General features: G+C 48.0%; 1 protein-coding gene across 1 annotated transcript in view; it reads right to left on the minus strand.

The window, feature by feature from the left end:
- The window catches only part of LOC146174262 (sodium-coupled monocarboxylate transporter 1-like), a 69,025-nt gene extending 61,230 nt beyond the window's left edge, over positions 1-7,795 (minus strand). The window contains exons 1-2 of the mRNA XM_084584001.1: positions 7,616-7,795; positions 3,911-4,171 (exon numbers count right to left, since the gene is read on the minus strand). Coding sequence (XP_084440127.1) covers positions 3,911-4,171; positions 7,616-7,708 — 354 coding nt within the window. The 5' untranslated portion in view covers positions 7,709-7,795. The remainder of the gene's footprint in view (positions 1-3,910; positions 4,172-7,615) is intronic.
- Positions 7,796-24,503: the final 16,708 nt, after the last annotated feature.

Here is a 24,503-nt window from a genome sequence, read left to right on the forward strand (position 1 = left end):
TTGAAACCACGAGGTCACAAGTAAACAAGCAATGAGGCTTATTTGGTTTAACAGTCCGATAAAATTACACCCTGCGTTATAACGAGCACTCAAGGAAGCAGAAAAACTGGCGTACACAGAGCAAGCGCGCACTGACAACTATGGCTTATTCATAACAGGGCTACATATAAAATATTTCACGCGCATTCTGCGATAAAAGAATTGTCGTAAGCGCATTACACGTGCAGTGTCATATCCCTACGCCCCTACGCTACTTGATTTGTTTTATTTCGTGAATTGTCAGCATAAATGACGGTGTGCTAAAACACTTGTCTTCTTCGGCTTCCTGCATCTGAAGCGTTTCAATTAGCTGCATTTTTTTTCAATCTTTTGAACGGCCTACGTTGCTGGTTCCTTGACATTCTGGCATGGATTTGGATTTTGCGCAGTGGGGTGCAAGCTTTCCAGGGTTGTAATTTTACCTATATCATTACATCGTTCTTTTAACCTCGTGTTCAAACACCTGCCGGTGAGGCCTATGTAACTTATCCCATACAAGGGAATGTTACACACAACCATTATCACAATCAAAAAATCTTTGTGCGCAATTTCGCACGTGTTGACTCTATCTTTCAGATCTTGACTCATTTTGTAGCAGAGACTCATTACCTTTTTCGGAGCGCTAACAAGAGATGAACGTTATGTCTACTTGCCACTTTCATTAAAGCGTAGGATACATTGTGTGCATACGGAATGATGACATCATAAGTAGCTTAGCCTAAATTCGTTTTCCGTATCCTTTTGCTGTTACTCGAAGTTTGTAGGTGCTTTTTCGCAACTAAGATAAAAGCTGGTCACGGTATCCATTTGCCTTTAGCCTATCAAGTTGTCCTGTTGGTACATGCTCCCCTTAATAAAAACATGATTTCTTAATGAAATGCTATAAACTATTGGATGCTTGATTTTTTTGCACTAGTTTAGTGTGTGCGGAATGATAGCTTAACCATTTTACAACCATTAAACTCAAGTTTTGTTTCTAGCAATTGTAGGAAACCTGAGATACTAATACGGGATTTGTTCTCGAACCTAACTGTTCTAAACTGATCCATACATTCTTCTACAGCAGTTAAGGCTGCCGCGGCCGGTATAATAAAGTGTATATATTTAACATCAACAGACACAGAGGTAACCAGGGCGCCTTCTTTCGGGAATGCAGTGACATTTACGAAGTCCTAAATCTTAAACGGGTCATCCAGTTGCAAACGTGAAAGGTGCCGTGTTAAAAAGCGTGCGAACACCTCTCTGCCAAGTGCCTCTGTCGTCAATCATGGCCAGGAACAGTTTCACTTCCTTGCGAGGTTTCACCGTAAGCATCGGTGTCATGCTCAGCTGCATCTACAAACTTATAGTGACAGCAAAAAGGTGGGAAAAAATTTAGGGCAAGCTACCCAAGTGGTCATCATTCCGTATGCACACAATATATCCCATGCTTTAAAGAAAGTAGATAGTAGATATAATGTTCACCTCGTGTTCATCGCTCCGAAAAAGTTAATGAGCCTCTCCCATAAAATGAGTGAAGATCGGAAAGACAGAGTCAACACCGAGAAACGTATTTAAATGTTATATTGGCATCATGTATAACATTTCCTTGTCGTGTGGTAGGAGTATATATGCCAGACCGTCAGCTGTTTGAACACGAGGTAAAGGAAAACTGTAATGATATTGGTAAAATCACTAAACCTGAAAAGCTTGATCCCCATTGCGCAAAACGCAAACGCACGCCAGAATTTTAAGGAGCCACAACCGAAGGCCGTTCAAAAGAAAGAAGAGAAAGAGAAATAATAGAAGCGTTTCTGAATGGGAAGGCAGAGAAGACAAGTGCGTAAGCACATCTTCAGTTGCGCTGACAACTCATGAAATAAAACTAATAAAGGAACGTATACGCGTATACACTGCCTGTGCAACGAGATTGCGAGATTTATTTTTCTCAGGGAATGCGCGTGGACTGTTTTAATGGTGACCCTGTTGTAAATAAACCATAGTTGTGTGTGCGTGCTTGTCCTGCGTATGTACGTTTTGCTGCTTCCTTGTGGGCCTGTTTATAGCCTGGCGCGTAACTTTCTCGAGAGGAGCTCGCGAGGTAAACAAAAAAATATTTTACTGGGGTTTGTTTCTCTTTCATAAGATTGAGAACACCCAGCTATTCTGAACAAGCGGACGTTTTCAACTCTAAGGTGTGTTGTGAACGCAAGTGTAATGCAGAAGCGAACAAAAGTGCAATGCAGATGCATTGCTACTATCGTCGTTTTATTTTGCAGAAGTGGCTTTGAAACCTCCGTCGAGCTACAACTAAAAAAAAAAAGGAACTCCTCACCAGTCGCTTTTCATTCGATGCCGACGTAAATTGGTCGGCTTTCGTGGGCACTGCGTGTGACCACTCGGCCATTTTTGAAGCCTCCGCTATATTTTAAGTCTGGTTCTTAAAGTTCTAAGGACCGGCTGTTCACGCTTTGACTCGTAGCCCATCATATCATTTGTCCTCGCCTCCTCTGACCGACTTGCATTAAAGACTTTATTTTGGCCTTCGTTGAGAATGTGGTATGTAAACGAAGCAAAACGTAGCTAAACATGGCAAGACGGGGAAAAGCAACCCTAAACGAAGTAAAGCATACCTAAGAAGTGATAAACATTGCTTCTCAGTATATATCGCTTCTAAACCAACCTAGAGCGCCGATAAATGCTAATGACACCAAGACTCTAAATATATCAACGAATCATCCCTCGCGATGCTTTTATTTTGCCCATTATATCAGAAACGTGCCGCTTTGTTTTTCTATGAACTTCAAAATACTGTGTGCAAACGCAAGCCCAGCTTCCACAGGGAGATTTTACTACGGGTCGGGATATCTTAATATCCTTTATAAAATATGCACATAACATGGTGGCTCGAGTATCTAGTTTTACGAAAATAGTTTCCAAATCAACTCTTGCTGGGTTTCTGTAGTGGACGTTACTGTTCGGTGCGAGCAGTAGATATATGCTGCAAGCAAATTTGCGCTGCGAAGTGGAATCTTATGGATTCCCGATATGTAAGTTAAAACATTATTAACACTATCTCATAACACTATACTGCTGCATCGAAACAATGCTTAGTTTATAATTTGCTATCTATTCTTAAGATTCGACCTTGTGAGGTATTTTACCACGCACAAATATCCCAACACGTAACCAAACCCAGTCGGAAAAAACTACAGAACATTTTCTGATGTTACGACAGAATTTCTGTGCGGTTTTTGACGAGAAACCTGTTGCGACAACAGAACGTTCTGTAGTAACATTAGAAATTTCTGTAGTTACAGCAGAAAAGTGGTACAGAACAACACACAACAGAAATATACTACAGAAAAACTACGGAAAAGTAGTACACAACTGCAGAAATATCTGGTGGTTACGACAGTACTTCAGGATATTTTGTCGTATTTTTGACACAGTTCTGTAGTTTTTTTCGACGGGGAATCTTCTATTTGACCGTGCTCAAAGCATAACCGCTACTATCGGCATTCAACCCGCGTCTTTGGTACCAGCAGTCGAGCTCCTTCCCCACGCAAAAATATCCCAACGCTAAACCAAATCTTGCGTTTGACAGCGGTCAAAGCATAACCGCTACCACCGGCATTGAACCCGCGTTCTTGGGATCAGCATTCGAGCTCGTTCACCACTGAACCACCAAAACTGAGTAGAATCCAATGCAATGTCTAGAAAGCTGGTTATGAGAACAACCAACTGAAGAAACAACACCAAAACGTCAGCTTTCAGTCTTCACCCATGTACTCTTAGGCAGCAGCAAACATATCTGGTTCCCATGTCCTGTGACGGCATAGGACCCTGTACATCCCTTTATTACACGAGCTTGTTCCTATACAAAGCCCACCTGGAATATGGAAGCCACCCGCAGGTTGTAAAGCAGTGGGACCAACGCAAAAGCTGCCGTGACACCCGCCAAAGGAATGCCGGCGAGGGCCCAGTCCACGTGGAAGCCGTAGGCGTAGTAATGGCCCACGAAGCTCACCACGCCCACGGCGGTTGCCACGGACGCCACCACAGAGATGGCCAGGGCAGCTGGGGGTAGACTGCGTCCACCCAAGAAGGCTTCCAGGATAGCCGATGCTCCTCCGCTTTCTTCTGTCGGCGTCTGCTGCTGATAAGATCACATGGAATAGCTAAGGGTGCCTGTCCCACTAGCTTTGTGAACATCATGGCCTGGGTCACTGCCAAGCGTTCTTTCGACGTAACTTATTAGTCGTGAAGATTTATTTTTCAGGGTAGGAACTCCACAAGTATTTTATTTGCGCAACAAAAATCACCTTCCTGCTGCAAGCAAATTTCATAACTTTATATTTCATCGGTGACTGCCCTTCTTTGCTTTTTTAGGCGTAATATGTTCTCCCTAATTCTCTCCCTATGGGGGTAATTCCGCTGTTGAGTCTATAAGGTAAAGAAATTATTGTAAAATAAGGTCTCATGGTTGTACTCTTACATACTCTTTTACGCTTGAGAGTGTGTGCAATTATTTTGTCCAGAAGTCGCAAAAGCAATAATTCAAAGTAGAACAGGCAAGCCGATTTCTCAGTTTTTTTTTTTTTGTAGCTACTGCATCTGTAGTAAGTTGTTCCTATCTCGTAGTAACTGTTGTTACTGCAAGATACATGTTAGTCACTTACTAACACGTACATAAATAACCTCTGTAATAACGGTAATGCGCGCTCGTGACCTATGTACTAATGTTAAAATTATAAGGCAATGGGCTCAAAGCTCACCTTGGCGACTGCATTTAAAATTAGGTTATTATCTAATTCCGTGCGTACTGAATATTTGGTTTACCTGAACAATTTGCGGCAATAAAACGCATTTATATAATGAAATGCAAAAGCGTAGGCATTTTTCACTCCGCCTACATATTGATGAAGTGAATACTGAAGACGTTTCAGGCAAGTTTGACGTTTGGTTTTTGAGGCAAAAGCCTTTAATGCCTAATTGTTGTCGACAGAAGGTTGTCAGCAGCAGGTTGTCAGCAGAGATATCACGCTTTCGAGAGCGAGAATTAAATAGAAGTTAATAAACCTTGTCTCTAGCAGGAATAGAAACTACATCCCTTGGATGCCCAAAAAAACACTTGAACACCTGCGGCATGCCCCGTTTTTTTTTTAAATTTCCTGTTAACAATGAAAATGATACTGTTGGTGACAAACTTTTAATGATTTAAAAAGGATGGAGGTATGCATGAGCCGGATCTTTGAAGATCCAGCCCTTACAGATACTAGGTGGGGTCCCTAGTGCGGGACCCCAGTGGCGTCGGCCGCTTCCCGGGCGCGCTCGACCAACGCCTGTTGGGCCTGCAGGTCATACCAGCCGAGCAGAGTCGCCTCCCAGTCCTCCCAAGTGGGACTGTGGGGAGGAGGAATAGCTGGGTTGTATGGGCAAGCCCACACCATGTTATAGATGTCCGAAGATTTCTCCGCACAATGGGAAAAAGTCCAAGTACATTACCACGAAGAGCTGTACCATCACGACAGGTCATGACGTCACCAGGAGATTCATGCATATATGAAGCTGACCCCACCGGGCAGCTGATCCATGCGTCTGTGCGGCGCCTTTCATTTATTTGCCGCTTAGTAAATCGTCTTACCACACAGCAAACAAAAGCAGTCTCTGATGTTTAGGAGGAGTTAGTACAGTTGGCATCTGCGGCGTTTTAAATTGATTTGCAGGGTGTAAAAGCGCAGTATCTCTCACAATTCTGCGCGGACACATGTACTACGGCTTGAAGGAAGGGAGGAATGTCAGAGTAAAAGAAGAGAATGAATAGAGGTGCCGTAGTAGAGGGCAACGATCCACCGCGCTATAATCCCTGATTGATTGATTTATAGAAAGAGAAAGGCACTGTAACTGCTTCACTTGTACTCTGTGGACAGACGCTCTATAATAATTTTGGCTTCATCGTACTTTAGTCACCCAAAGTGCGCTCTACAATTTTGCTGTTCCAATCAGCGTATACACGCGGCGCCATTGAAATAAAATATATCCGTGTATAATGCCGAGTGATTTGCAGTCAGGTATACCTTTTGCTTATATTCTTCGTAACATGTTACCTTGCTCTCTCATGCTCCAATTTTTGTTGTAATCTTCCCACTATCTATTCTATTGAGGCGCTACTCTTCTTATTTTAGACATTTCGGTTGTTATCGAATTTAGGTTCTACGCGGGACACGTGGGGCAATGTATTTACAGTTGGTGAGAGATATATCAAACTCCAAGGAGATATTTAAACAGCTCCATATATCGATAATTCGATATACACAACATACCACAATATGAGCTCCTTTGTAATCCAGAAGCTTGAATGCGGTGTATCCACGTTAACGGCGCGTTTCTTGAAGCGATTCTCCTCTCTTCGACCAAATAGACGCCCGAACGCGCCATCCATCAAACAGGGGGTGTGTTTGGGGCACCTCTATTTGAAAAACCGTGGAATGAAGCACGTCCTCCAAAAATATATTAGGCAGAAATAAGTTCGTCAAAGATTGTGCTACTCACCCCATGCAGTTGCATTTCGCGCCTCATGGCACATGCGCTTTTGGGCTTAAGGTTGACATAACAGCTGCTGCGGACGGTGTCTGGAGAAAAGCGAGCGCTGATCATAAAAGGTCTAACTCTCTTACTAGGACACAACAAACGCAATAATAACTGAGGTAAAACAGGGTCGCACTCTGAAGCTTATTTCTTCGTCCCCTTTAACCGCAAAGGAAACCACGCGTGAGCCGCGGCAATCCTTCGGTCAGCACGGCTGGCTTCACCGCATAGTACCTTGAGCACCTGACGCTATCGTCTCTGCATGACAGCAGTGTCACGTTCAAAAACATGCAAGGCCCAATTGCACTTTAAAGCAGATTTGACGCATCTCGCTAAGTGGCTTTACAGCGTTAGCGTTGCCAGCCGCTGCCGCTGTAAATCGTTGTCAGCCGCTGCGGATGAGAAGGTTGGCTGTTCCTGGCCCTGCCTTGTTGGCACGGTAGGTCAACACTGCTTGCGGCGGGGGCTATCCATCCAGCAAATTTTTATCTGTTGTAGGCCGACATTGCCCCCGCCACCGCTTAGGTGGTGGACCACGGCTCTTGTGGCGCACGTCTTTCTCTCTCGCTCCTTTATTTTTTTCCTCTACTTTATCCCATCTGTCTGCAAGAGGCAGCGGAGGGGGCTCAGCTACAGAGCCAGTAGCAAGTACGCGCACTTTCTTGTCTTTCTTCCTACAGCCACAACAACAGCCGCTGCCCACGGTCCCCAGCAGACTTATCAATGGGCGCGAAAATTTACCGTGGGTGCGCCATTACAAAAATGCTCCTTGCAGGCGCACTGCGCGCAGTTCACACTATTGAATGCCCCATCGAATTAGAATTTGATGAACGCAAGTATCGGCCCTACACCTTGGCACGGGAGTTTCAAGGATATATTCTGAGTGTTCGAAATATCCGAGATTGTCTGCATAATAAAACAATTACTTGATAGCCTGGAAGCTTTCACATGCTGCTAATTCTAGTTATTCCTGTTTGTCTTATCTATAATATCAATACCATCGTACCTGGTTTCGCCTGCGGGCGAAGGAAAAGTACAGTCCAACGATGTATCCGGCAGCTGTCAGCCCGGAGAACACGATCACATCGGCCGCATCCATGCTCTTCGCAGACGACAGGAAGTGTCTGTGATGCTCTGAAGATGACGTGTACCACCCAGATGCACTCGAATTTGGGGGCAAAAGTATCTAGGTTTTCTTTTTTTTTCCTTCTTTTTAGGCGGTACAATTTTTCAATCGAGCCTCTTGGCGCAACTGCGAGGTTAACGAACCGCTTTCATGTGTCAGTTATGGAATAAATGTGGACTAAACCAATAACCAGAGGCAACGATGTCCGCACTAGGCGAGCCAGCAGCAAATATCTTATAGCGCAATTCAAAAGTTCAAGCTCTCGCGGTACCCAAACCTATCGAACGAAGATTTAGGTGAAGCGGCACTCTACCGCAAAAAAATTACTCGTGTACAACGCTCTATACGGGCAACTGACGGTGCGCTTGAACAGAAGGACAGGCTTGGTCCACCGAAAGCATCCCTTGCTTCTACGCAGTTTCCTGTTCATCACATGTGGCAACAGCAATCTAAAACAAAATGCACTAGTAGTGCATGTGTTGCGAAAGGCATTATGATTCAACAATAAAAAAAGAGCGACTCAACTGTAGCGTTCGTTGGACGACGCCAGGCTCAGGCTTTGCTCAATTTAGGTCCAGCTGCGTCACCACCGCAGCACTCCCAGCAGACCTGTATTCAGCAGAGAAAAAGTAATACCACATAATATTCGGTATCATTCAGGTACGCTTGCGGGCTGTAGGTTAAAAAAACTCAATTTCACAAGAATATGTACTAGGCCTCGAGAGCAGAGCTTTTGTTTTGTTTCCTCCTAGAAACCTACATGACGGCCAGGACAATACGACATCTGATAGTGCTCGGGACCCTATATTTCCGTTTTTTTTTTTCTGCTGAACGTTCGCGAAACCAACAGGAAATGAACGAGACTCTCCTGTTCTATTGCTCTACAAGTACGGATCATTCAGCGATGTTTAGCGTACTCGCTGACAGAAATCGATATGTAACGCTTTGTCGGGAACGTTCACTGGTTAAAACGTACTAGCGCTATGGAGATGTAATTGCTAAACATGTTTAATTGGCCAAAAAAAGGGAAAAACACGTATCTATCGTTATCAGTGGCTTCTGTAGTATCCATATTTGCGTTTAATAGCAAATTGTTGTGGACACATGCTAATGCTGTAGATACTCCCGCTGCTGGCACGCTCACCACTTTTAGCTATATTTTGTGTGACACTCTAGGCGCAATAACTGCAACACTTAGGAAAACACAGAACAAGCCACCTTTCCCTTAATTCTATGATTATCATCTATGCCGTCATAGGGGAAATAAGACCAGGAAAAAAGCCTTTCGCTTTTTAAATTTAGTTACTAAATAACGTTCGCATATTGCTTGGCCCAAAATTTGCAGCGAATGCTGTGTGGCTCAACAAACATCTACACGAAAAATTTTAGTCGATCATTCCGGCAGCATTTTCATAAAGCTAGACAACTTGCCTCGGTCCAGATTTAATTTGCCTTACAGAAATGTTTAAACGATATTGCAATCTCGTTGCTCGCCACCAACTGACCTCGCTTTCAAGCATTTAAAAAAGAAAAAAAAAACATATTGACACATGCCATTCATAGGCGACGAAGATTTGAACCGGCGATTCGGAGAAGACGACGAAGCGAAACAGTGCTCCGCTTTCGTGCTGCCCTGACTGGCTGTTGGTGTCCTTCGGTGTCAGAGTGCCAGAACGCCTTCTGTGTAACGTTACGTTACAAATCTGGTGGTGGAATCGCCAGGTATCGATCCAGTCCTGCAGGATCATCCTGCCAATACGGAGCTTACCCCCGTACATCAACGCCTCGGCCGCCGCCTACGTGGAGAGCCCCCTGAATTCGGACCCCTTCCGGCTGCTACCAGAACGACGCATCCTCAGACGGCCGTCGAACCTGCTGCAATGACATCTGAGAGCAGGCTTCCCACCCACATCCTGTGTCATCAGCCGCGAACACCCCCCTCTTTTCATGACGACGTGTTCGAGGACGCCGAGGACTGGCTTGAGAACTACGAGCGAGTTGCTCGTTACAACGGGTGGACTGATGAGCGCAAGCTCCACAACGTGTACTTCGCCCTTGAAGAGTCTGCACGGACATGGTTTGAAAACCATGAGGCTGCCTTCCCATCCTGGGCAGCCTTCTGTCGTGATTTCAAAGCCACCTTTCCTAGCGCCGACCGCCGGGAGCGAGCAGAAGCTGCGCTACACTCGCGCAATCAGCGCCCGAACGAGAGCGTGCGTATGTTCTTTGAGGACATGACACGCCTTTTCAAGCGTGCAGACCCACAAATGCCTGAAGATAAGAAACTGCGTCACCTGATGCGGGGCGTTAAACAAGAACTTTTCGCCGGACTGGTGCGCAGTCCACCGCGCACTGTGGCGGAGTTTCTCAGCGAGGCAAGCGACCATGGAGACAACGCTGCAACACCGAGCCCGTCAGTACAACCGTGACGTGAACATCATTGGGTCCGACGCACCTCCTGTGCATATCGGCAGCGACATGGACGCGCTACGAAATCTCATCCGTTCTGTCGTGCGGGAGGAACTGCAAGCGCTCCGGATGCCTTGCAACACAACAGCTTTTCCTTCACTGGCTGAAGTCGTCCGGGACGAGGTGCGTATGGCAGCTCAGCAAGTTGCTGACGTTCCCCAGCAGCGCGTTCCCCACCAGACGATCGACGCGAGGCCCACCTAGGCGTCCGTATTACGTAGGGCTCCCCCGCCGGATCATAGTATCAACGCCGCAGCTCCAGCAATGCAGCCGCAGGGTCCTCGCATGGAGGGACTCGCATGGAGCCGCATGGGGCCTCACTACTCCCCTCCGCCAATCTACCAGCGACCCCGTCAAGTATGGCGGCCCCGGGACCGTCGCCCCCTGTGCTATCATTGCGGGGAAGCCAGTCACCTTTACCGGGCGTGCCCGTACCGCCGCGTCAACATGCGGGGTTTCGCCTCGGAGGAACTCCACCCTCGGAATGACGAACGGCCTACTGAGATTGCAAGCGACCTTGCAGCGCGACAGTATCCCGTAACGTCCGGTTACCAAGAGCGTCGGTCTACGTCCCCGACGAGCTACCGCTCTACAAGTCCCCATACTTCCCGACGCCGCTCCTCTCCCAGCCCTAGCCGGGAAAACTAATACCAGCGGCCTTCGGAGGCAGGGTCGCTGATGTCGGGAAATGTGAAGATCCTCCGTCATCGTCAGGCCGACCCGACGAGATTTCGCTTGTGTCAGGTAGCGACAGCATCCGGCATACTACCTCCGATTTATGTGTAACGATTGTTGGAGTGGATGTCACCGCGTTACTCGACACTGGTGCCGATTATTCAGTAATGAGCCGTGGTCTCGCCCGAGAATTGAAGAAAGTTTTGACACATTGGTCCGGCCCGAAAATTCGCACGGCGGGAAGTCACTTGATCGAACCTGCAGGCAAGTGCACAGCGCGGGTCGGCATCCGTGGTTTTGTGTATGTCGGAGAATTTATCGTGCTTCCTGAGTGTTCGAAAGACTTGATCCTCGGTCTAGACTTCCTGCAGACCAACGGCGCTGTCATTGACCTGAAAGAAGCGCGTGTTTCCTTTTCGACGAAACGAGCCGTGGCGCGCATTGAAAACGAAGATCCGGGTCTGAACGTTTTGCGTATAGTCGACGATGACGTGAGGGTTCCGGCACGTTCTAGTGTGTTGGTTCTTGTAAAGCATGACTTATTCCACGATTACGAGGGCATCGCGGATGGGCACCTTCCGCTACTACTCGAGAAGGAATTAGCCGTTGCTCGAGGACTCGTACAACTCCAGAACAGTTGTGCTACTGTCCTCCTGACAAATTTTGCTAAGGAGATGCGGCATCTCGCCAAGGACACGGCTGTTGCCGTCCTTCACGATGTTACTGCCTTGCCTCATTTATGCACTACCGGAGCGAACCCTAAAGAGGAGGCCGCACCTTGTCATGCTCTGCAGACCGTTAAAATTAACCCCGACTTGAGGCCCGATCAGAGGAATCTTCTTTCGGCTCTTCTGAGCGATTTCGCAGACTGCTTCGCCACAGGTTCTAAGGTTGGTCGTACTCCTGTCGCCAAGCACCGAATCATCACCGATGAGACCACGTTACCGGTATGCCAGCGCCCGTACCGGGTTTCTCCTAAAGAACGTGACGCCATTAAAATGCAAGTGGATGAAATGCTTGCGGACGACGTGATCCAGCCTTCGACGAGCCCATGGGCATCGCCAGTGGTCCTTGTCAAAAAGAAAGATGGCACCTTGAGATTCTGTGTCGATTACCGAAAGTTAAATAACGTGACTAAAAAGGACGTCTATCCGCTGCCCAGGATTGATGATGCCCTCGACCGACTACGCGACGCCAGGCACTTCTCCTCATTAGACCTCAAAAGCGGATACTGGCAAATTGAGGTGGATCAGAGAGACCGAGAGAAGACTGCATTTGTGACGCCCGACGGCCTATACGAGTTTAAGGTGCTTCCGTTTGGTCTTTGCTCTGCACCGGCCACGTTCCAACGTATGATGGACACGGTTTTATCAGGTCTGAAGTGGCAGTCGTGCTTGGTGTACTTAGATGATGTCGTTATTTTCTCGCCTACTTTCGAGCAACACTTGGACCGGTTGCGCATCGTGCTTCAAGCACTCAAAGGCGCGCAACTAACGATCAAGCCTGAGAAATGCCACTTTGCTTTCAAGGAACTACGCTTTCTCGGCCATGTTGTCAGTGCACAGGGCGTTCTCCCTGATCCCGAAAAGACTACCGCAGTGTCAAATTTTCCACGCCCCACCGACAAAAAGGCACTTCGACGATTTCTAGGTCTTTGTTCATACTACCGACGCTTCGTCCAAGATTTTTCTAAGATAGCTGAACCACTGACAGCACTAACCAGAGAAGACATACCCTTCCTGTGGGGAGACGATCAAGAACAAGCCTTCCAGGAGCTTAGAAGCCGCCTACACAGACCCCCAATACTCGCCCATTTCGATGAAGACGCCGCAACCGACGTACATACTGATGCCAGCAACGTTGGCCTCGGCGCGATACTCATTCAGTGGCAAGGCGGAATAGAACGGGTTATCGCCTACGCGAGCCGAACACTCTCACGATCAGAGACGAACTATTCGACAACAGAGAAGGAGTGCCTTGCGGTAATCTGGGCCATCAGCAAGTTTCGACCATATTTGTATGGACGACCCTTCCGTATTGTCAGCGACCATCATTCCTTGTGCCGGCTGGCAAGCCTTAAAGACCCATCTGGACGCTTAGCTCGTTGGAGCCTCCGTCTTCAAGAGTATGACGTCACTGTTGTGTATAAGTCGGGACATAAACACCAAGATGCGGATTGTTTGTCACGCGCGCCATTGGACTCCACTGCAGTGGAAAACGCCGACGATTTTCCCTTTATTGGGGCCATTACCCAATCACATATGGCTGACCTTCAACGCAAGGACCCGGAGCTGGCGCCGCTCATCGATTATCTGGAAGGACACGGTGGTAGAGTACCGCTTGTTTTTCGTCGTGGCTTGTAGTCATACGCTTTACGAAGTGGAGTTCTCTACAAGCGCAATTTTGAAAGATCCAAAGAGACATTTCTACTCGTAGTGCCTACGCACCTACGGCCTGACATCTTAAGCGCTTGTCACGACGAACCGTCCTCCGGCCACTTGGGAGTTAGTCGTACGCTTGCAAGAATTCGGGAAAAATACTATTGGCCGAAATTATTACCTTCAGTGCGATCTTACGTAAAAACCTGCCGTGATTGTCAGCGCCGAAAGACTCCACCCGTGAAACCAGCTGGATTTTTTCAGCCGATCGCTCCACCGAAAACTCCTTTCCAACAAGTGGGGATGGATCTTCTTGGTCCTTTCCCGAAGTCAAGTAATGGAAAGCGTTGGATTGTTGTCGCGACGGACTACTTGACCCGATATGCTGAGACCGCGTCGCTCACAAATGGAACTGCCGCCGAAGTCGCAGAGTTTTTTGTCCACGACATTGTGTTGCGTCACGGCGCTCCGGCTGTTATCATTACCGATCGCGGGGCAGCTTTTACGGCCCGCCTGACTAAGGCTGTACTGAACCTTACACACACTAGCCATAGACGGGCCACGGCATACCACCCACAAACTAATGGCTTGGTGGAAAGGCTAAACAGAACTCTGGCTGACATGCTGTCTATGTACGTGGATATAGAGCATAAGACCTGGGATAAAATCCTCCCATATGCCACGTTCACATATAATACGGCACTTCAGGAGACGACGCGGCTCACACCCTTCGAGCTTGTCTTCGGCCGTCGAGTGACCCCTCCACTGGATACAATGCTGCCCGTATACACCGACGACGAAGATGAGCTTGACCTGGACATCGCTAGTTTTACCCAGCGTGCGGAAGAAGCACGGCAGCTGGCAAGGCAGCGCATATACCTACAACAGCAACTAGACGCTGACCGTTACAACAAGGGACGGCGCTTCGCTGCCTACGAGCCTGGAGACTATGTCTGGATTTGGACGCCCGTTCGTCATCGTGGGCTGTCTGAAAAATTGCTGCACCGGTACTTCGGCCCATATCGTGTCCTCCGCCGCCTCAGCGACGTTACTTACGAAGTTGAATCCGCGACCCAAGATCCCTCAAGCCGCAGACGACGCAAGTTCACTGATGTTGTACACGTCGTCCGGATGAAACCCTACCACGATCGCCCCGCTGACTATTCTTGAGACTGATGGTGCCCCGTTTTGTGTTGTGGTATCCCACACCAACCTAGCATAACATCTGTCAGCTCATCGCATCAAGCAGCATTTGCAGCACCGAGGCGATGCTGCCAAGAAGGGGGGCAATGACACATGCCATTCATAGGCGATGAAGATTTGAACCGGCGATTCGGAGAAGACGACGAAGCGAAACAGTGCTCCGCTTTCGTGCTGCCCTGACTGGCTGTTGGTGTCCTTCGGTGTCAGAGTGCCAGAACGCCTTCTGTGTAACGTTACGTTACAATATAATTAAATATATTCACCTTGAAGTGCTAAATGTTATAGCTATATTATGTTGGTAGCAATTTCAATGAAGTGGTAATGTTTCTAGCAATAACTATAGTAATTATAGTATGCTGCCTGCGTTTTCTTTTTCTTTTTTTACGTTTATGAAGGTTATTTCTTCGTACAATAGATCGCACTTTCTTTTTCGTGGCTGCGATGACTATGTAATGTGTCAAGTCTTGCATTTCCTAATACGTTTTATCTTGTGTGGAGTCAAGAAGAAGCAGTGAAATTATGCAGGCAGTGTACTAAAGAGAGCAGATGACCCGTAGTTTGCTTTGAAGATTGCGGTGATATTTTGTTTGCGATGTTTATTGCCTCAGGGCACAAAAATGCTATGAAGGATGAAGGGTGTGATCAAATAAATGAGTAAAGGTTGGCTGATGCAATGAAGTCGAGGAGTGAGCGATGATGTGTTCTTGCGTCCAAGCCGCGTATGACTGCAGATTATGGGGAGAGAGGCCAGCTGCCACCAGATGCCGGATAAGCGTTGGCTTGAGCGCTGGACAGTCCCACAGCAGGTGATGGATGTCAGCTTCTGTATTTCAGGATTTTCAGACGGGGAATCCAAGGTGTGGATACCAACGTCGAAATTGAGGCCACTTTCTGCTCACTGCCAGTGTTATGGCCACCCCAACTCAAATCCTCCGAAGCGCCACTTCCTGTGCACGTGTTAGACCACGGGGGATGCTTACCGTACACCGAGGTATAAGTGCACGGGTACGGCGTCGGAGGTGTCCCTTTCTTGATAAAAGTAGAGTAGCATTGTCAAATTTTATGAGGTTCGGCGATGTCGAGGTTACGGGTGAAAGGCGGGACGTAGAATCTGCCTGACTTTGAGCCCATAAAAGGTCACTTGGAGTCTGTTCAATGCGAATTGGCTGTGGTATGCATGCCGCTAGATTGTGTATGTTTTGCCAGATTTCTGTGCTACCACTAACGAGTCTAACTGACTTTGTCACCTGAAGGGCATAAGTGTGTATGACGAAACGGGCTGTGGGAGGCATGGGAATGACGGTCACAGAGCGAATCGCCTCTTGCACTGCAAGCAGTTGCGCACAAAAAGAAGATGGAGGTTCCGGCGATTGAAACTTTGATGTCCTGTTCAGTGAAGACTTGCTAGAGCAGTGAACTGCAGTTGTCACTTCGCATGATTGGATGCACGCGTCGACGTAAATTATAATGGATCCCTGTGGCAAGCGGGCGTCTTGTTCCATAATTCGCTCGTGAAGTGACGGCATTCTTTCCTGTGTTCTAGGCAGTCCTGAATCAGTTGGCTTGTTATCGCTCAGCTGTACAAAACGCCAAGGAGGAAGAACTGGCAGCGGCGGGGGTAGAAGTGATTGTGACGAACCGTAAGCCGTCAGAGCGAACGTTGCGTGAGAGAGGGTGCCCTTAAGTCTGCGGGCATCACGTCGATGCTGCACCAATTCTTATTTTCTGCTTAGCTGCGCGTTTTCTTAGAGTGCCACGATTGGTGTGATGCGAGGGAGGCAGGTGATGACCCTCATTGCCTCTCGGTTGATGGCGTCAAGGCGATCCCATTGTGCCTGGTCAAATACTGAAATTGGGCCTTATAAACAAGGCGCGGTTGAATAATTGCCCTCACCAACTGTCTTGCAACATCTGAGCGAGCGCCTCCCATTTTTTGAGCAATTCGTCTGATCATACATATAGTCTGTAACGCCCAATTAGCCAGTCTTACACCAGCTGAAGTCGCCGCCGAATTCCCTAACCTCGCCTCCTGGCGTGATTTTCTGGCGGGCGTGTATTTTCAACAAAGAGTATTTGAGTGATATACTCTTTGTTCAAAATATACGTCCGACAGGGAGCCTGGTCAAAAGGCGAGGTTAGGGACTTGGCTGGCGACTTCAGCTGGTGTAACACTGGCTAATTGGAGGGTTGTGAGTGAAACATTTTCACAGCAGTGGGAAACTGGACTGATCTTCAGGAAATCAGTGCATTATGGGCATATTCCACTGCGACTGATTTTATTCACAACGTTCCCTTGGCCTAAGTCAGGGGTTCTCATACTGGGCTGCCTGCAAATGGTTGCACTACTTGGAACGCTTTTCATATCCACCTAGCACGTGAATTGAGGCACGCCTCAAACCTTTCGCTGGTGGGTAGTAGAATGTGCTGTAATCTCTCATGGCTGACTATTACAATATACATCCTCACATTACACAGTAGGACTCCAATATTATACTGCTGGACCCTCGTTAGGCAGTCCACGGCTGTTTATTCTTCTGTGAGAGAAAAAAACATAAATTGCATTTGTAATTTCGAGTAAAGAAGCCAACAGACGGAGAGGTTATGAAAGGTGTACGGGATGTTTTTTTTAGCTTTATATTTTGTTATTAATCTGAATTAGTGATTTCATATACTGAGGGAGAACCACAATTCATTACAAAAGAGAAACAAACGCAACGCACTGATGACAGCAATTGAACCCACGACATCCGAATGTCGCCTCCGATGCTTTTACGAACTAATCTCCGTCGATTTAGGTCAGTTGATAAGAGCACCAGTGCCACTGACTGCAACGGTGATCACACCTATGACGCAGCAAAGGGTGCTAAGAATCTGTCGCCCCTGACAGGGCGCCACTGGGCACTGACCTTGGAAACGTTTAACGCAAGAACCCTAGTTTGTGGGGGAAGTTGAGCAGTGTTTTTAAAAGAACAAGCGTGTATTAACGGGCTCAATAAGGATTATTGATGTTACGAGGCCAATTTAGGCATACACTGTACTAAATGGCGGGCACGTATTCCGTTTCGAGGTTTACCTGAGAGACAAATATAGTTAGGGGGTCAATAGGTGGTTTAAACCTTCGGTTTATTACTCTTACATGTAGTCAAAATGATATGGCAGTAGAGAGCTTCTACGAAGATGCAGATACAGCAACGAGGAGAGTAAAAATGTAGTATATGGTACCGACGAGCGATATCAATGCCAGGTCAATGTAGGCAACAGCAGGCTGGTGATGAGGTAGTGGGTAATTATGACATTAGAAGCATCTCTCAGAAGACCGTTGCTGCTGGCAGCGCAATTAAATGTTGATGGCAGTTAAGTTGATCTCTCTATGGCCGAGGAGCTGGCCAGGATAAGGCCGGCAATAATTACAACCGTGTCTTTCTACTTTGTCTTCGAAAACACTCCCCAATGCCCCTCTCCGCCACCCTTTCTACCTGCCGACCTCGAGCTCGCTGGTATGATGCCGGAGACTTGAGCGTAGACTTTCTGAACTGTTGTGGATATGAAGGAAATAAGCTTCTTGAAACAATTTCAGATGTCTTATGTCATACTGGCGCCCTGCAAATAGGGACATTTGAAGAAAATGCATGTCTCAATGTTGGGACTGTTGGCTATGAGCTGTCACTGCATTTTTGTAGGCGCTAAGCGCAAAGAGGCGAAGGTCAAACTTCTCTGCCTTCCGGAACATACAGATGTTTTTATACACGTTTCAGTTTAGGTGTACGCTAAAGTCACCCAGTTTAACAACTGCCAATTTCAAGTATCAAACGTCAGTTATAAGGGCATGATGCGCAATGATGCCTGGGTGCCTTGGTATGAGCTCTTACAAAATGTAGTGTGTACCCAGAAAGCTTGACACGACAAGGCTCGGTAAATTGAAGTCGCCATACGAGCTGAAAGCTAAATCCGGAATTCAGGTCCAGTGCTACCCTACTTAGTATCTGTAACACTTGCTCTGTGGATACCTGAACCGCGCCATAAGGGGAGGGCGGAAGATGAGAATGAAAGCATAAAGAAAGAGGTGCCATAGTCGAGGGCTCCGGATGAATTTCGACCACCTAGGGTTTTTAGTAACGTGCACAAACAATAATAATAATATAGCTTCACAGGAAGGAAAAGGCGCAGTATCTGTCACACTTGTTTCTCTGGAGACCTGGACAGCGCCGCGCCGTAAGGGAAGGGAGGAAGGTGGGAGTGAAAGTGGATAGAGAGAAAGAGGAACCGTAGTGGAGGGCTGAAGGGCAATTTTGACCACCTGGGGATCTTTAACGTGCACAGATATCGCACAGCACACGGACGCCATTTCGTTTCGCCTCCATCGAGAGAGAGAGAGAAGAAACCTTTATTTAGCCGGATAGTTATATAGGGCCGGGCCGAGTTATATTGCCCTACTAGATTGCCAGCAGGTCAAGCCTGTTAGCGACCTCGTAGGCGCGCTTGAGGATCCGGTCTTGTATGCACGGGTCCGAGCTGTGCAGCAGGGTCTCCCAGTCATCTGGATGCAGGATTTCTCCTAATTCTGGAGGTGGGGTGTACTCCTTGAATCCCCAGAGTATATGGTTGAGGGTAGCTCTTTCATCGCACAGTGTGCAGTCGGGAGAAAATTGGCTGGGGAAAATATGTGAGAGAACTACCGGGTTTGGAAAGGAGTTTGTTTGGAGTCTCCTCCAGGTAATTTCGTGTTCTTTGCTCAGACGCTTGTACGGGGGCGGAAACTTCCTTCGTGCAAGGCGGAAGTGGTTTGTTAAATCATGAAATGATATAAGATTATCTTTGGCTGTCCCAAGAGCGGAGGTGGTCGCCGCCCGGCCGACTAAACCTCGGGCTGTCTGGTGAGCCGCCTCGTTTCCAGGGTTGCCAGAATGTGCCGGTACCCAAATCAGTTCAATGTCCCTATCTGGGAAGGGAATCTTATTAAGAATATTTAGAGTAGATTGTGCAATTCTACCTTGGGCGAAATTGTGTATGGCAGTCTTGGAGTCGCTGATGATAATATCTGCCTCTGGATTTGTAATGGCTAAAGCGATGGCTGCCTCCTCAGTCATTGCGGATGTGCGTACACGCAGGGAGGCCGAGAATGTAGCGTGTGTTCCCGTAACCCCTGCCACTGCAAATGCTCTTTTTGGAACTGCATACTCAGCCGCATCAACGTAGATAACACCCGGTTGGTGCTTATGAGTCTTATGAAGAGCCAGGGCCCTGGCCATCCTCCTACCCTCGTGGTGTATAGGATGCATGTTTTTGGGCAGATGCTTAATGGTGAGCCGCTTCCTGATTGGTGTGGGTAGATCTCTCGGTTCATCTATTTCTGGCTCTGAATTTGCGTCCAGTGCGCCGAGGATGGTCCTGCCTGTTTTAGTTTTTGTCAGCCGCGCCATCTGTGTGGTGATGTTGGCCGCGCAAAGTTCCTCGAGTGTGTTGTGAATGCCGAGTTGAAGAAATTTTTCTGTAGATGTGTAATGAGGAAGCCTTAGTGCCGCTTTGAATGCTTGTCTGATGAGGCACTCCAGCTTGGTCTTCTCTGCGGCATAAAGCTGTAGGTAGGGCACTGAGTAGGTGAAGCGACTGATAACAAATGCCTGCACTAATCTGCACAGGTCTTTCTCTTTCATGCTCCTTCTCCTGTTGCCGATTCGTTTAATCAGACGGATTGTCTGATGGGTAGTGGCAGAAAGCCTGTTAATCGTCTCCGCATTGTTGCCATTACTCTGGATGAAGAGGCCCAACACCCTCAGTGTCTGGACTTCCGGTATGGGTTGTCCGTTAACCTTAACAGTAATGGGAATAGAATCTTGATGTGCTCGCCTACCTCTCCCCTTACCTCGAATGACGAGGAGTTCAGATTTAGACTGTGAGCAAGTGAGTCCTGCTTGTGCGGCGTAATTTTCTACCTGGTCAACTGCCAATTGAAGAGTTTCCTCGATTTCGCCCTCGTTACCTTTATTGGTCCAGAGGGTGATATCATCAGCATAGAAGGTGTGGTGCAAATTTGGAATTTCGGCTAGCATACCTGGGAGGCGGATGAGTGCCAAATTGAAGAGAAATGGGGAAAGGACCGAGCCTTGCGGTGTAGCTTGTGTTCCTAACGTTATTGGGGCGGATGTTATGTTTCCTAGTGTTATGACGGCTGTACGTTTAAACAAAAATGATTTGATATAATTGTTTGTTCTGATGCCTGGATTAATACTACTTAGATTATCAAGGATGATTCTGTGTGAGACGTTGTCAAAGGCCTTGTTTAAGTCTAGGCCCAGGACGGCTCTGGTATGTTTGTTTCTGTCCCTGTCGATTATATCCCTTTTGAGACGAATCATAACATCCTGGGTAGATAAGTTTGCCCTGAAACCAATCATTGTGTCCGGGAGGAGACCGTTGTCCTCAACGTAGTTCTGGAGCCTAGTAAGGATAATGTGCTCAAATAGTTTTCCCAGGCAAGAGGTCAGGGAGATGGGCCTCAAATGTTCTAGCGCTAGCTTTTTGCCATGTTTAGGTATGAAAGTTTTTTTGGCATGTTTCCAGCTTTGTGGGAGGGTGCCTGATTGCCAATGATGGTTAAGGAATTCCGTTAGGGCGAGGATCGACTTAGGGACCAGATTTCGGAGAACCTTATTAGTTATTCCGTTCGTTCCAGGTGCCTGTGCGCAGTTGACCCAGCGCTTGCCAGACTTCTGCATCCTCGATGTCCCTGTCGAGGTACGCATTATCCAACCCAATGTAGTCTGGCAGCGGTCCATTGTCTGTGGTGTTTACATATTGTTGCTGGAGTTCATTAATGAGTGTGTCCTGTGTACCCGGATACTGGTGTACAAGTCGAACCAATTGGTCTTTTTGAGCCGATTTAGGGTTACTGGGGTCTAGAAGATGCCTAAGTAGGAGCCACGTCTTTTTGGTGCCTAGCTGTCCATTCATGCTATCGCAGATTTGGCCCCACTGTTGCTTTTCTAATTCAAGAGAGTACTGCTCAATCTTCCTTTCTAAGTGAGCAATTTTTACACGTAGTGTCCTGTTTTTGCGCTGTGTTTTCCAGCGTCTAAGAAGGCTGGCATGTGCTTCCCACATGTGGAGTAATTATTGTCCATGGTATGTTGCTCTGCAGACGCAGGTGCCAATGAAGTGGCATGTTCTACATCTGAGGTAAGATCAGAGATCCATTTCTCCAGGTTAGAGATATCGGTTGAAGCGGTTTGCTCCCGAATTTTGCGAAATTTGTCCCAATCCGTAATTTTGATGGTCGTTTTGGGGGGCTTCTTGGCTTGGATTTGGAAAGCGGTTGAGATAATCTAATGATCCCTGCCAAGTGGGACACCCGTGTTGCACCACCGAATATCGCCAATGTTTTTAGACAGCGTGAGATCTGGAAATGTATCGATACTGACACTATTACCTATTCTTGTGGCAATTTGCGCGTCATTGAGAAAAGAGAGGCCAAGGTTTTGTGCTGCAATCCAAATTTAAGTTCCTTTGGTACTGCATTTTCTGTATCCCCATGCGGTATGTTGGGCGTTAAAGTCACCGACGATTAGAAGTTGAGCTCTCCCTGCTGCTCTAACGACCTTCTGAAAGAGACCTGGGATCTCGGTGCCTTTGTCTTTGGGCGAGCTGTATACATTGAGGACAAAGCAGCTTATGTTTTCCTTACCCTGCGGAAGGATTTCGATGAGTGTATGAGGTACTGTTGTTCCGTCTATGTTGTGTTGTATCGCTACCATATTTCTCTGAATGAGAGTTGCAGTGGCAGGGAGTCGCCCTCTGCGTTCATCAATCGGAAATTGGAAAACCTTATAGCCTGGTAATTTTACGATTGCGTTTGTTTCTTGTAGGGCAATAACGTCTGGAGGTTTTTGCAGGGCTTGAATATGGAACTGCGTGTTGGCTTTTTTATTTCGATACCCCCTGCAGTTCCACTGCCATACCTCAATTTCCCGGCTTCGCGGAGCCATTTTGGTTAATGGTTGGTAATATTAGGCGGGGGGGTTGAATAACCTGTGCGGGTTGAGTAACCTGTGCCGGGGCTGAGGTGTGGAGGGGTAGAATGGATTCTAATCGTTTCATGATTTGCGAATGAAAGTTTCGAAACATGATTTCAACTTTATCTTCAAGCTCTTTGACGTAGCGTTTACAATTGGCATCGACTTTTTGCATTGTTAAAGGATTAGATGGGAGGTCCTTGTCTGAAGGGGATTCCGCCATCTTTTTTGCTTGGGGTTCCCTATCAGAGGTAGCAGGGCGTTTGAGCGCATTGCTGCTGCCCGTAGTGTCCATGATTTGTTCGTCCATGGTCGTAGGACGCGGGTTACCGGTTGAGAATTTAGGCTGATGGGGAGTGAATTTGCAATGGTGGCTTGATTGGCTGCTATCCGCTGATCCATAGCATCTAGGCGCTTATTTATGTTCCGAATAGCCTGAAGAATTTCATCCAAAGGAGAGTCAATTTTACCTTTTTCCTGCTTCCGGATTTTATCCTGGGAGACCCCGGCACGCCAGCCCACCTGTTTATCCGGCTTGGTGTCTTCGTGTCCCTTGCTGTTACTTCTTCCTCGGGGAGTGGACTGCGACCTTTCGCGGAGAGGTGGAAATGAGCTGGAACGATCACGGGTGCTTTACTGCTCTCCTTGTCCACTGTTCTTGTTTTGACGTTGCCTTGGTCTTGACTCACGTCGTTGTTCGACCTTGGAATTCGGATTCTTCGGCGCTGAGGGCTTGACTTGATCCACGTAGCGGTACTTGCAGTTCTTGCTCCCTGTTGCATGAGCGCCCCCACACACGATGCACTTAGGAGTGCACTGAAGGGGCTGGCCAGGGCTCGGGGGCGGATGTTGTTCACCACAGCTATGACACAGCTGCTGCGGCGGCTTGCTGCAGACGTCAAAGCGATGGCCCATTGTGCGGCAATTCAGGCATGTTTCGACTTGTTCTCGGAATTTATAGCAGTGGAACAATGCTGAACCGTAGTAAAGTTCATAGGGCACATGCTTTCCGGCGAATGCAATTAAAACTGAACGAGCTTTGCCAATTCTTCGTGCAGAAATTATTGGCAAGTCCGGGTTGCGACTTACTACAGCGTCCAGTACTTCATCGGGCGTCTCTCCCGGGTGATAGGCTCCGTAGATAATGCCTCTGGACGACTCGTCGGGTGACGGAACATATGCCATAGTTGGAAATTCCTTGCCTTCCAGTTTGACGGACTGCAAGCGGCGATAGCTTCTCATGCGGTTGGGATCCTTGGTGGCGACAGTGATAGTGTTGTTGTAAGGGTTCACTCGAACACAATCTTCCTTCAGCACCAATATAGGGTCGAGATTCACAGATGCGGCGATTGCCTGGTGGACTGCCCGGGGGCTGTAAGCCTGAAGCTCGAAGCCTCTTGGCCTTACGACTACTTTGTGGTAGTCTGCCAGAAGGCGGGGAAGGGCTGCCCTGCGAGGGCGAAGAGGTGGATTGCTGCCAGCGGAGCAAATTTCGGACTCGCCTTTGGCCACGTTGACTTCCGACGGGTCCATCTCGGCATCTCTGCTTTCCGCGTTCCGGCCGCGGGCGGATTTCCTGCGTCCAATGTGGCTGTATTTCTCATGGTGTCCCAGACCTCGTTCCCAGCCCTCTTCCGAGAGCTGTTAAGGTGAAATATCTTCACCGTCGACGTGGTACTCCACCCTTTGTGGCTGAACGAGCGTGCGTGGAGCCGCCGCGACGCGTCGGGGGACGCTAGGCTTAACACAACCTAGCGTTCCCGTACACCTGGCGATCCAAAAGTCCACTAGAGTGGTCGGTGGATGACCCACCTGCACACAAATCGGATTCGGCCAGTCCGGGAGCACTGTCCAAAAACCCTGCGGCAGGTGAAGAGCTGCCTACGGGGTGCGTAACGGTCCTCGAGCGGGCGCGAAGAGCGGAGTGCATGAAAACACGTCCGTCCTCTACGGCAGCTGAGACCGCCTCCATCGAAACGCAGCCGCCGGCGGTCGGGATCGAAAACGAGTACTCCGGCACAGTAGCCGGTCGTC

Source organism: Amblyomma maculatum, chromosome 11 (genome assembly GCF_055883805.1).
Source record: "Amblyomma maculatum isolate TAMU_Amacu chromosome 11, ASM5588380v1, whole genome shotgun sequence".
NCBI lineage: Eukaryota > Metazoa > Arthropoda > Arachnida > Ixodida > Ixodidae > Amblyomma > Amblyomma maculatum.